General features: G+C 37.6%; 1 protein-coding gene and 1 long non-coding RNA gene across 9 annotated transcripts in view; one reads left to right on the top strand and one right to left on the bottom strand.

Moving 5' to 3' along the window:
- Window positions 1-12,966, top strand: part of LOC126870014 (uncharacterized) — a 302,893-nt gene that overhangs the window by 19,194 nt on the left and 270,733 nt on the right. The gene's annotated exons all lie outside the window — the stretch shown is intronic.
- On the bottom strand, window positions 126-12,521 carry LOC126870008 (uncharacterized). The gene is made up of 11 exons (XM_050627308.1): window positions 11,999-12,521; window positions 10,552-10,691; window positions 8,878-9,048; window positions 8,460-8,667; window positions 8,243-8,367; window positions 7,735-7,868; window positions 7,399-7,664; window positions 7,161-7,305; window positions 3,408-6,869; window positions 1,146-3,314; window positions 126-705 (listed from the first exon to the last, which is right to left on the bottom strand). Exons 1-11 carry the CDS (start codon window positions 12,184-12,186, stop codon window positions 250-252), a joined length of 7,464 nt encoding a protein of 2,487 aa, XP_050483265.1. The 5' UTR covers window positions 12,187-12,521; the 3' UTR covers window positions 126-249.

Genomic DNA, 12,966 nt, shown 5'->3' with positions numbered 1-12,966 from the left:
GTTTTATGTAGATTGTATTTAGTAATGTTTTTAAAAAGAATAGATTACACATTGCATCGATGTGTGTTTTATTTGTATCTGGGAGCAGAATTAATTTCATTCATCGAAACGAAATATGATTTACAGTGATCTTTATTTGATCAAAGATATTAAAATATTAAAAAATTAAGTTACAAAAATAGCGTGGATAGAAAATCAGGATATATATCTTATAAATTACGTAGCGTTTAATAATGAAAAAATATATTATTACGGATTATGGATATCTCGAAGAATATTAGTGATACCATTAAGTAATATAAAAAACTTCTTCACGTTCACTATCGCATTGTGAAAAATACTCTGATCAGGGTCAACTGACATTGTAGAATTGCCTCGTGGTTCGTCTTTCAGCGTTTTGTTATACTTCTCATCCAGATTCAAAATTAACTGTTCCACCGATCCAGTAAAATTCTCTGCTTTATTTAACCCATTGACCACAACGTTCCCTAACTTTGGTATGCTTTTCTGTAGAAGCGATGACAATCCATCATCGTCTTTTTTATTTCTTTTTATATTTTTCCTCCTGTTAATATTCCCTTTTGCCGTAAATTTTTCAAGTGGTATCTTCTGAATCAGCGATTTTTCGACGTCATCGATTTGACCGGATATCGGGTTCTTTGGGTTGTAGGATCCGTCTAGATGTTGCAATACAAATGGTTGTACCTTGAAAGAAAACCATTTGAATTTTATGCAAATTTTAATACAGAAGATAAAACAAAATCGCTATTATTCGTTTTTCAATCTTTAACAGTATAGCTTGAGAGTGATTCGGGCGAATCAATGAATATAATAGTACCATGAATATTATCATATAGGTAGGTAATTATAAAGCTGAGAATAAACGTGAAAATTCATACTTCTATGAATATAATTAAAGAAATAGAATTTAAGCAGAGATTCGCATCGTTCGCTAAATATTATTACGACTATTTTATTACTTTTGATATTTTATATATTTTTATTTTTTTGTATTCGTATTCTTACGGATTTTTTCTCTTATTCTATGGATTTTTGCACTTTTAAATTTAGAGATAATTAGTTTGAAAATCGTTTATTCCGAGTTCTTTGTCATTTTATTACAAAGACAAAGGGTGAAGCCTTACCTTATCCGCTTTATTATTCTTGCCGATCTTCTCTTGATCTATCGTTTCTCTCCGCGGTCTGCTGAACCTTTTTACCCACGGCAGCACCATTAATACTTCACGTTTATTAGAAAGTGATTCCTCTTTTAAATCCACCTCCTTGTTACTTTTCTTATTCCTTTCATTTTTCTTTTCATTGTCAAGTTCTTGCACGTTGGATACATTTCCATCCTTGTACGAAGCATCGACTGAACGTTTTTTGTTTTTTCTTAATTCTGATCCTTTCTCTATGAAGTCTGACTCATTTTGGTAGTCTTCAAATAGTTTTCTATACGGATCGACAGAGTTTTTCTTAGTAAAGGAATTATATGACCTCGATGGCAAAGTACTTGTAATTTTCAGATTTTTAGGAAAATATCGATATTTTTTAAATTCATCGTTATTGCTTCTTTTCGTTAAATAAATCTGTTTCTTTATATTTGCTACCGCTTTACCGTAGAATTTTTTATCAGGGACTACGTTGAAACGTTCTTTCGCTTTTTCAATTCTCAGTTTAGATGGATTTTCACCAGAGATCTTTCCTGGACTCTGTTTTACATGTAAATAGTTATCCAATTCAGTCTTCTGGCTTGCTTTCGATATTTTACGCATTAAAATCGAAGGCACAGACTTCAAATATTCTTCTTTTGATCTAGTATTCGCATTTCTCCGTATTCGTATGTGCGTTGCTTCTTCTTCTGAATCTCCTTCAGAAATATTAGCGTTTGTGGCATTTTCTTCAGGAATCAGCGTTTCAGAAACATCCTCTCTTTCAGTTTGTATTTCTTCCTCCGAAACATCTTCATAGTTTTCCCCCTGTCTTCTGCTGTTTTGTGTATCATCGTCCAAAGACACGTTTTCCTTAGAATTCTTTCTACCTACAGAAATATTTTCGAACTCCTCATTTTCTTTACCTTCGTCCAAATTTTCTTCCGACAGTTTTTCCTTCGAAACATCTCCGTAGTTTCCCCTCTGTCTCCCGCTGCCTTGTGTATCATCATCCAAAGATATACTTTGATTAGAGTCCTCTCTACTTTCAGAAACTTTTTCGAACTCTTCGTCTACTTTATCCTCATCGACATTTTCTTCCGATAGTTTTTCTTCCGAAACATCTCGATAGTTTTCCCTCTGTCTCCTGCTGCCTTGTGTATTATCATCCAAAGACACACTTTCCTTAGAATTCTCTCTACTTTCAGGAATGTTGTCGAACTTCTCATCTTCTTCCACATTTTCTGCCGAAACATCCCGATAGTTTTCCCTCTGTCTCCTGCTGCCTTGTGTATTATCATCCAAAGACACACTCTCCTTAGAATTCTCCCTACTTTCAGGAATGTTGTGGAATTTCTCATCTTCTTCCACATTTTCTTCCGAAACATCTCGATAGTTTTCCCTCTGTCTCCTGCTACCTTGTGTATCATCATCCAAAGACACACTTTCCTTAGAATTCTCCCTACTTTCAGAAATTTTTTCGGACTCTTCATCCTTTTCTACACTTTCTTTCGATAGTTTTTCTTGCGAAACATCTCGATAGTTTTTCCTCCGTCTCTTGGCGCCTTGCGTATTATCATCCATAGACACGCTTTCCTTAGAATTCTCCTTGCTTTCAAAAATTATCTCGAGCTGCTCATCTTCCTCTGATTGTCTTCTTCCGGTTTCTTTTTTCGATTTTGAAATCGAATTGGTGAAATGTTCGCCTTTATCGTCCGCTACACTGCGTCCTGTTAATTTCTTAAAAAGTTTGTCAGTAGTCTCCGAGTCGAGATTTTCGATCAAAATTTGTAAAAGTTTTTCAGCGCTCTTCGACGGCTCTTGAGAATTTTCACTTGGCATTCTTCCTTCGCGTTTGTCAGTTGTTTGACGAATTCTGTAAGGCTCGGAGCTCGAGATAGGATCCCAACTGACTTCGTACTTATTTTTCGGAGCGATCTTTACCCGTGAATTGATTCTCGACGTCGATGGACTGTACAACTGCAACGAAGGATGCCCTCCTTTGTACTCGGAGGGATCGATTATGTATATTTCTTTGCCCCCGGGGAATTCATCTGATTCTTCCTTAGTATATTGAGCGGCTTTAAGACTTTCCCGGTGAGGTTTCTGTATCAGTCGATTGTGCCTGTACTTGCTATTGTAGAAGGGACGCGACGACAGTGCCTGTTGAGCAAGTTAATTAAATGAAAACAATGTGTACAATTAATTAAATAAAGAAGGATCCTGATGAAAGACAATAAGAAACAAATGAATTACCCGCATATTCCTCTTCCCTTCATTTTCCGGATCTTCCTCGTAATAAAATATTCGTGGTCTTTGTACGTCTTCCACCAGAGCAAAATAAACCTTATCATTCCCCTTATTTTCATCAGATCTTCCTCCTCTTGATATTTTACTCTGATATAAATTAGTCAATTGTATGATCTTCTCTTTTAATTTATCAGGATTAGGATGTTCTATAATCGTAGTGTCGCGAAAGTTTCTTCGATTATCGGGAGTAAAAACTCTTTGTCTGACATTTTTCGCTCTGATAATCTCAGTTACTGGTACTTCTATCGTTTCCACCTCGTCGCTCGTACTGGCTTCTCTTTTCAAATCGTGTTTCATTGGCGGGTACATTAATATATACGCTAATCTCTCGCGATCGATCATATCTGCAAAATCTTCGCTGGTTCTGACCGTCTCCCAAACCTCTCTCCTTCTCAGACTTCTCTTCTGTTCGCTCTTTTCCTTTTCTACCATATCGTCGTCACCTTTTTCGTATTTCTTTAACGTCAATTGTACTTTGTCACTTAATTTCTTTCGTAATTGTTTAAGCCGTTCCGTTCGATTTCTTCGTTGCTCCTCATACTTAGACGGTCTCAACCTTGGGACAGATATAGTGCCCGACTCTTTCAATTTACGAAACAGATCCCTTATCGCCTTCAGTGTTCTTATTCTCTTCCATAGTTTAGATTCTTGAGGCTTAGAAACATTTAATTTCGTTTGCTTCTTACTTTGTTTAGGTAAGCGAGGTCGGTTTGCGAGTCTCACTTTTTCATGGGGAACTTGCTCCAGTTTAACCTCTCGTTTCGAGCTTGCTCCGACAGCGTTGCCGTTATCGTAATTGTTTTCAGATTCTTCCTCGATAGTTTCCTCTGATAAAGTGGCCGTCTTGACTGTCGTGCTTAAACTCTCTACCTTCCGAGTCTCAGCTTCTTCAGCCTCCTCAGTTTCTCCCTTTTCCTTTGCAAACTCTTCAACGACGAAGGGCGTAGAATATCCTTGATCGGGCGTAGAATATCTTTGATCAACCGCAGTATACCTTGTAGTAGAAGTCGATGTGTTCTCTTCATTCTTTTTATCGGATTGTCCATGAAAAAACACTTTCTCGTCGTGTTTCAATGTTTCCAAAGATCCGGTTGAGCTCGTCTGTTCTTTCGAGTCTAAAATTGTCGATTGATCAGTAGGTAGGATTTGAGAATAAAATTTAAGATCTGATCTGCTCTGCAGAGAGGGAATATTTGACTCAAACTTCGGCCCAATATTTTCCTCTTTCTCAATTTCCGATGACGCCTCTTCTCTATCTTGTGCGATTTTCTTGCTCGCAGATTCATTTGACGATTCTGCATTTTCTATAGGCGAGTCTTTGAATTCTGAAAATTCTTCTTTGTCCGAATCATCGCGTAGGATCGATGAAGCTGTATTTGCATTGAAATGCTCTGTGCTAGCTTCAATTTGTAACGGTGTCTTTGTATCTCGACCAATCTTCGGCTTTGAAGGTTCGGCTTGCGATTTTATTTTCTCTAAAAGCTCCTCTCTGATTTCTGAGAACACCTCTACGTCTGCATCCTCGCGTACACCTGATTTAACTATGTCTTTTCTAAAACCCACGCTCGCCTCCATTGGGATTTGTTCTATTTCAGATTCCATTGACTCGATAGCTTCTCTCTTCGATCGACCTTTCGAGTGTCTGATGACTCTGCAGTTGCAATTTTTCGAGTTCGCGTCGTCTTCGTTAATCATTTCTTGATCGAGTACAGCGTGCAAATCTTTGCTTTCCCTTTTAAGTTTTTTATTTCTAGGATGATCAGCCTCGATCGGGAAATCGAATCCTTTCAGAATAGACCATAAGTAGTAATCAGAAGAAGCTTTTTCATTTGCGTAATTCTTCCTTTTATTGGATGGCTGTCTAGTCAAAGTATATCGAAGAACGGTTGCGTCTGGTACGATTAAAGGGCCATATGTAGGTCTATGGTTTTTAGGAAAATCAGTACATTCATAGTAATCATCCGTTCCTTTTAATCTACTTTTATCGCCTTGTACTCTCTGAACTCTGTTTGATTGGCTTCCTACGACCCTAAACTCCTTCTCATTACCAGCTCTGTTATTTTTTCCAGACCCATAGGTTTTCATAATAAATGCATCAGGTTCGGTCAAAGGGCCATATACGAGTCTATGGTTCCTTGGAAAATTATTTGGTTCGTAATAGTCATCCTGAGCTTCGTGATCTTCGTTTGACTCAATTCCTATTATTCTAGATTCGTCCTCATTGTCAAACTCATTATTTTTCAAAGGTTCGTAGATTTGCTCTTCCGACAGTTCGGTAGAGTCTTCCAAAGCTACTTCCATTGGATCATTCCAGGGCCTTGAGTCTTCGATGAAATCTATGGGATCGTAAAAAGGATAATCATCAGTGTCATCAAGTTCAGTCCATAGATGATCGTTCAGGTAATCCATCTTCGAAGGTTTCTTCCGAGAATTTCCTTCGATCTTTCGATTTCTTTGTTCATCGTTCCTCGAGCAATCCTTATTCAAAGGAGAGTTTCCAGCGAAGACGTAATCATAGTCTCTGTTTAGAGAGGAATCTTCAAAAAATACATCGTCGTTTGAAAAATCTTCCACCGGATTAAAAATCTTGCGTAAAGTGCTTTCTCCACTGTCGTCGCTTTCAAATTGAACGAGACTCGGTCGCGTTTTTTTTTTAATATTCTTCAACCATCCAATCTTTGAATCACATTTACGTTCTTCGACGTCGTCGTCTCTGGGTCCTTTTCGCAAAAGACTGTCCACAGATTCCCCAATCTCGACGAGTAGATCCCTCTTAGTCCTTTTAGATCCTTGATCCATCTTGTTCTCTCGAGGATCGATCGACTCGTCCAAGTTAGTGCGAGTCAAACGATCGTACAATGTATTTAGAGATTCTTTTACGCTGCGAGATGATTTTACTCGGTTTTCGTTACTTCCGGTTTTACTCTTCATGCTTCTTAGAGTATCCTGTACCTTCAACATTAGAGAAATCGCGTCTGTGATGAGATCGCTTATCGGTTTTTTCAGTCCAATCTTCGTATCGCTCGAATCCAGTAGGTTTTTGAAACGCAAAAGACGTTCCTTGAATTCTTGTAATCCATCTTGTACGCTTTCTTCAGGTTGCTTCGAGATTTCGCTAGTTTCCTCGTTAGATAATCCTCTGACATTCAGTAGCGATCTACTCTCGTAATCGTCCAATTTCTTTTTCACGAATCTCCTCAGTCTTTTGAGTTCCCTTTTTATATTCGATTTATATATTGCGATGTTACTTCTCTGTCTCTGTTTTTCGTTTTTTATGGTTGCTTGATCTTTCACAGATTTGGTCACGCGTATTCTTACATCCTTCGCCTTTCCCAGGTTTTCTAGAATTTCTCTTTCTACAAGAGTTTCCTTCTTTTGTGTTACGTCGCTCTCCATGCAAGATTTTACCTGCAAGAATCAGACAATTCATTTGACTGGAATATACAGCGGCTCGCTATAACAGTTTTTACAATTTCTCTGTGATATAACACAATTGTTTTAAATTCGAAACTAATCTGCAAACGTACGAAGAAATTTATAACATTGTCTTAGAAATTACTTTCGTATTGTAAATTTAAAACGTTCTGACGTTATAACGCGTGTGATGTATTTATACAAAATTTTCACAAACGTTCAAATACTTTTACGAGACACTCTATACATAAATAAAACGATAGAGAAATGTGCTTTATTATTTACCTGTAGATTAGGAACAACCCAAAAACCAATATCGCCCGACTGCAGGCGAAGATCCACACCTTTTGTATCGTTCAATACATTTGGATATATCTCAGGAACGGTGTCGTTGGTTAAAGTCAGCAATTTATTGTTTAAGAAAATAGTTCTAAACAGCGACAGAACATACGTATACGGCAAAGTAAAATATTTCATATTTTTATATCATAATAAAATTTTTCATATCGATCGCAGTACTCACTCGGCAAACATTCTGTTAGCAGCATCGAAACCCGGCGAAAGAACGTATTCGTGAACAGTGGTAATTTTGGCTGCTTGGAAATTAATCGTGACATCTTCAGGACTTAAATTCACGCCAAAGATCACGATAGATCCTTTCTCGTATTTATTCGAGGCTTTCGCGCATTGGCAATACAGGTAGACGTGATTCTCGTTGCTGGTTTGAATCTTTGCATCGAATACTTCTCGTCCAACGAGAGTCTTGTGAAGCAATGACACCCAGTAATTCTGTGTATAGATCGACGTGTTCATCATCGATTTCTGACGAGAGGATTCGTTCATGTTTTGAGAAACTTACTGGCGTCGGTCGTGTCAGGTTTATCGGTTGCCTCATGAACACCTTTACATTTATCTTTGCCGCGTTTCCTAGTCTTCTTGTCAGAACGAGCGCTCCGATGAATAAATTTTTGCATTCTTCTGGATTGGACTCGGCTTTCAACGAAATAATAACAATTAACGATTGTATGTTATCGACGATGTATTTTTAAGCGTTGTCAAAAATCGATATTCTGGAAAATAAATTAACCGCTTCTATGGAAACCTCTGTCACGAGGTCCGCAACTCTATGATTTAATTAGATATAAGTCTCCTATCGTATAATTGCAGATACATTGGAAAGATTATGTGACGCGATGTGTAACTTGTTTGAAAACTTTCATTCATTTGAGAATGAAAGATGTCAGGGTATTCCTTTGCTCTGCTGGCGAAAGGCAAATACGCAGAAGCGTTCATTTTGTTATGAACCTTTCGATTAATACGTCCACAAGAAATTTCTGACACGCAACTATCTATCGGAAATTTCTTACCAATCCATAATGGTTTATTCTGTATGAAACGACCTATAACTCTGAACATCTCTTCTTTATCCTGCTCTAAATTATCCTGATGTATGAAAGCTCCTCCATTCCCCAAAGTGATGCTGGCAAACACGCTGCAATCAATTTAAAATAGTATCGATTTAATATTTCCACGTGAAACGATGCGCAGGAAATTTTATTAAGTCTGTAACGATAAGAAATTTACGGATGCCAGGTGATCGCCGAAAGTGCAGGCGCGGCGACGCTGAAGTAATCTCGAAGATATTTTCGTTGTTTATCGGTGTTATAAGCCACGACATCGGGGCCAGTAACGATACTGTTCGAATATCTAGGAAATTCGTTGAGTACTTTTCGCAAAGTCATCGTCTGCCTTCCTAAATCATCGGCTGATAGATCGCATCTAATTTGGCATTCTGGAAAATCGAGCTTAAAGTAGATCTCCTCCTTTCCATGGTTGAACGAACGAGTCTGTCAAAAGTCAAACTGATCAACTCCATCGTTCGTAAATTTCTCAAATTTGTTACGCAAGCGATTCGTTTAATTTTTAACGAAGAAACTTCTGGAATTGACGAATGTAACTTCTGATTCTGGCTCGAACGTTTCGACTGGCTGAATTAATTTACCATATCCTAGTTGCCAGCTGGCGTTAAAATGCATATGGTCGCTAAAAGAAATTATTTCTTCCGGATCTTCGGATTCCTTCGATTCCTTTTGTCGAATGTCTGGCGAAATGCAGTCGATCACATCCAATCCTGCCTTTCCTGCCCACTGATGGGCTGCAACCCAGTCTGACTCTACGATCACGAAACGTCATTGATAGAACAGAATACGGTGATGGTTTTACGTAGAATATGATATAGTATGTCACAGCGAACGGTTCTACGAGGAACGAACACTATAACAAACAGTCCTTAGGAATAAAATCAGAATGTTATAGGAAATGAGATCGCATCGTGTTTCTTATCGTTTACAAGATTGATTTCTAGTCCAGTACGATTAATTACTTATTCGTTACAAGTTCAGTTCCTATAATTATTTCTAAGAGCAAAAGTATTGTTTAAAATTATTTTACAATGGTAGTCACGAGCTAGCAAAATATACTGAAAAATTAAATAAATTAATTCTGTATATTATATCTTTACACTTGTATTTTTCATTTTGCGTAGACTTGGAACAAATTATCTCGAAACAATTTAATACACGATATTTAATATAAAACGAAGTGATACTTACATTACACGGTACAATTAATTGGTCCTGGTATAAGCCGCTGTATCAATAGACAACCTAACTAAAGAAGGTTCAAAGTTTCTTAGAATTCCACGCTTTTCCAATTACAACTTCTCTTTCGATCGACCTATTCATTTGCGCCATCGAATGTACGCTAGGTATGATAAATAGGCTACACAAAGGTTGAAATTTGGTTCAGGTGGAAGACACGGAGTTTGGTACCGCGTCGGATCGGATTACGTCGTAGAGTCACGCAGCGAATGTTAAATTACTAAGCTCGTTAGGTGGCTAACGTTTGCACCTTGGTACAGGCGTGTAAGGTTTGCACGTAATCAGCGAGAGTGGCTGAGGTAACGCGAGGTAACCGCGAACGAAACAGGTGTCTACAGTTCGAGATGGAATGTTGATGGTATGCATGTGTGTCTAACTATGGTACGTAAACCTTCTCGTTTCTCTTCGCAAAACACGTCGCGTCTGTATCGTGTATGGACGTGCACTGGTGCACGAAGCATTGTTTAGGTTAATTCAGGCAGTTTCTGCAACTGGCTGACCACGGTGTTGTATCGGCGGCGAAATTGGCCGAGGAAGATGTGTGGCAGGCGTTTCGTTGTTAATGTAACTTTGAAGTGAACGGATGCATATGGATCCTTTGTAGGCCGCCGTCCGTTACATTACTGCCTAAATTAACCATGATAATGGTCCGTATATCGGCTGTATCGTAGTCAAGTTAGCAGAATGTATATGGAAGGAGAATCTACTAACTGGCGAACTGAGTGGATTATGTACATTTCCGTCCGTAAGTCAGCCAACTATTGTATTTTGACTCGATTTTATAATATAGGATATAAATATTTCCTTTGCTAACCGAGTATCTTTCGAATTGTCGGGAAAATGTTTCTTTGATATCTTAATTATTAAAATAATAGAAATAGAGCTTTCTCTGATGTTTGTGTAAAGAAGACTTGAAATTGGTGTTACCGAAAATAAATACATTTACGGTTTAATTAGTTAGTATATGGTTTATTTAAATAAGCTGAAAGGATTAAAGAGATGACAATTGAGCTCACCAGATAGTATTGTTTTTCTGTTATCCTCTTTGTCCTGAGAATTCTTATCGCCAAAGTAGGGAAGAGAATATGGTCCGGCGAATCGTAAATATGCAGGACCTAAGGCTTTAGCCATGTTTATGCTTCTCTCGAAATCCGTGCTGAAATTGCAACGACCACGATTCGCATGTTAAAGATACGATAATGTTAGGCAATCTGGTCCTAGATATACACACTACGTACTTGAGAATACGAACGCTTGCTTCTCTTTGACAGAATTTAATCTAGTTGTAAAATTAGAAATATATATTTATATATTTATTAAACCTGTCTTTTAAATGATACATACTGAACATTACGTCATTTTATTGATAAATTAATTACACTGCGACGAAGGGTTGAAACTTGGAAGAATCGTGTATTTAATTTGAGTACTGTATCGACAAGGTTTTAAATGAATAATTTAAGTTTTGCATCACATGTATCAGTTAGTTCTGTACAAAGAGATAGCAATTATTCCTTTTGATCGTTACTTTAGCCCATTAAACCGTATATTCCATTAACATTCGTATATTGTTGATATAAATCAAGCAAAGTGTCCACGCGAGGATCACAGAGAAAAAAGCACGATACGCGAAAGGAATATTTTGATATAAAATAGCTAGAAATGGAGAGAGCCAGTTTCCATTGAAGGAAGGTGCAACCAAAGACATAATTCTTAAAACAAACGATATTTGAATATTTTTCAATATTTTCATATTATGACAAGGAATATTTTTTAAATTATCAAGAGAGTAGAAAAATACACGTCCACCTCCAAGATCAAATGGAAAGACAATTTCGGTAATACGAGATTAGTTTGATTGAATGCATCGAACGTTAAAGCTTCTGTCCAGTAAGAAGCGAAAAATGTGATTCATCAGCCTCTTCCCCTGTAGTCCTCGGACCTACTTGTGAATAACTCGGCACGCATAAGCGTGTCTTCTCTCAATCATACAAAATTTTATCGGAGATTTTATAAGATTTTCACGTAGTTTCCGCGCTACTTCGATTTCTTCGAGGATCGATAACACCAGTACTGAGAAGAGACGGCGGTGGTTGAAATTTAAATTAAAACACGTACACGCTTCATTTCGTCGAAGCTAGATTGGATTTGCGTTTCGTTCAAAGGTTATACGTGTACAGTTATTCCGAAAGTTTTTTCTACGAGCTATCGGTGCCTGGCATTCTATTGATTGGTTTTAAATTGATCTCGAATTGTTTCGCGGTCGTTTCTTTTCTTTTTTCTTCGCGAGATTGCGTCGTTATCGCGCGCGAAATATTCATCATTAAGTTTGAATTTATATTCGACGCCGCTTTCAAAATCTTCTAAATTCAGTCACGAAGCAGGATAACCGCATTTATCATGGAACAAGGTTAGCTACCGTAAAAAGCCGATATGAGAGCGTTATAAATTCAACGTACGTACCTTAGCGCATTCCCGGCTAATAGGGTTACTGGATCAATGGTAAGACTGAGGAACTTCTCATCGGTTACAGCGATGGGTTCTTTCAAGTTGACGTTCAACGTTATCTCCTCGGTTAGAGAACCGATCACGAGATCATACAGAACGAATAAGAAGAAGAAGAAGAAGAAGCTCTGCTTGAAATATTTCATTTTGTCGATCGATTTAGTTGCCACTCGAATCAATTCAGGAAACTTTCCATTTCGTACTTGAAAAACTGTTTTGGTTCGTTTGGAACGTTTCGCGGGAAGGTTTTTATTCGTACTGAAGAACGATTGTTTGGAAAATAATAAATGGCATCGATTGACAAGTAGCACGTTTGAACGCTTTCGAAATCGCTACGAATTGTGTAAAAAGAAATTGGGAGTAGCGCGAACTGCACGCACAGCGGAATGTACCGGTTGATTGTTGAAATTCCTACGTCATCGTGATAAATGGAACTAAGCGTTTTAAAGTGTAATATACGTTCATGAAAGTGTTCGAACACTCTTCGTAGGAAACTTTTACGTGTATTGTATAACATATTTTGAAACTTCACTGTTGCTGTGGCGAGAGATACGTAATAGGATTGTCGCGATTATACCGTTGAAAGAAATCGGTTCGAAAATGTACGTGGAAGTTACAAGATAATAATCATCGCAACCAGCTTGCTAATCACCGTTTTGTTAATCGATAGGCAGGATAAGCTCGCAGTTTTTGTACAATGTTCTGTATTAAATTTGAAACGCTTTTGCCACTGTACATCAATAGATCTCCGTGTAAATATATATGAACATAAATACTCTTAATTTAATTAAAAACCGAAAAACGTTAAAAATTTGGGTTTAATTCTAATGCGGTTCTAATAAAATTTCAGAAAAATGTTTCACGCGAGACACATAATATGTTACTAAAAAATGTTTGCAAGTGTTGGAATACTTTGTAAGGAAAGA

The sequence above is a fragment of the Bombus huntii genome, chromosome 10 (genome assembly GCF_024542735.1).
Source record: "Bombus huntii isolate Logan2020A chromosome 10, iyBomHunt1.1, whole genome shotgun sequence".
NCBI classification, from domain to species: Eukaryota; Metazoa; Arthropoda; class Insecta; order Hymenoptera; family Apidae; genus Bombus; species Bombus huntii.
Note: the sequence above shows the minus strand (reverse complement) of the source record. Positions and strands in the feature narration are given on the sequence as shown.

Coding starts and splice junctions, on each gene's coding strand:
- LOC126870008 (XM_050627308.1), bottom strand. CDS start 12,186: ATGAAATATTTCAAGCAGAGCTTCTTCTTCTTCTTCTTCTTATTCGTT. Junction 8,668..8,877: donor CAGCTGGCAACTAGGATATG/GTAAATTAATTC, acceptor TCGATTTTCCAG/AATGCCAAATTAGATGCGAT. Junction 3,315..3,407: donor AAGGGAAGAGGAATATGCGG/GTAATTCATTTG, acceptor CTTGCTCAACAG/GCACTGTCGTCGCGTCCCTT.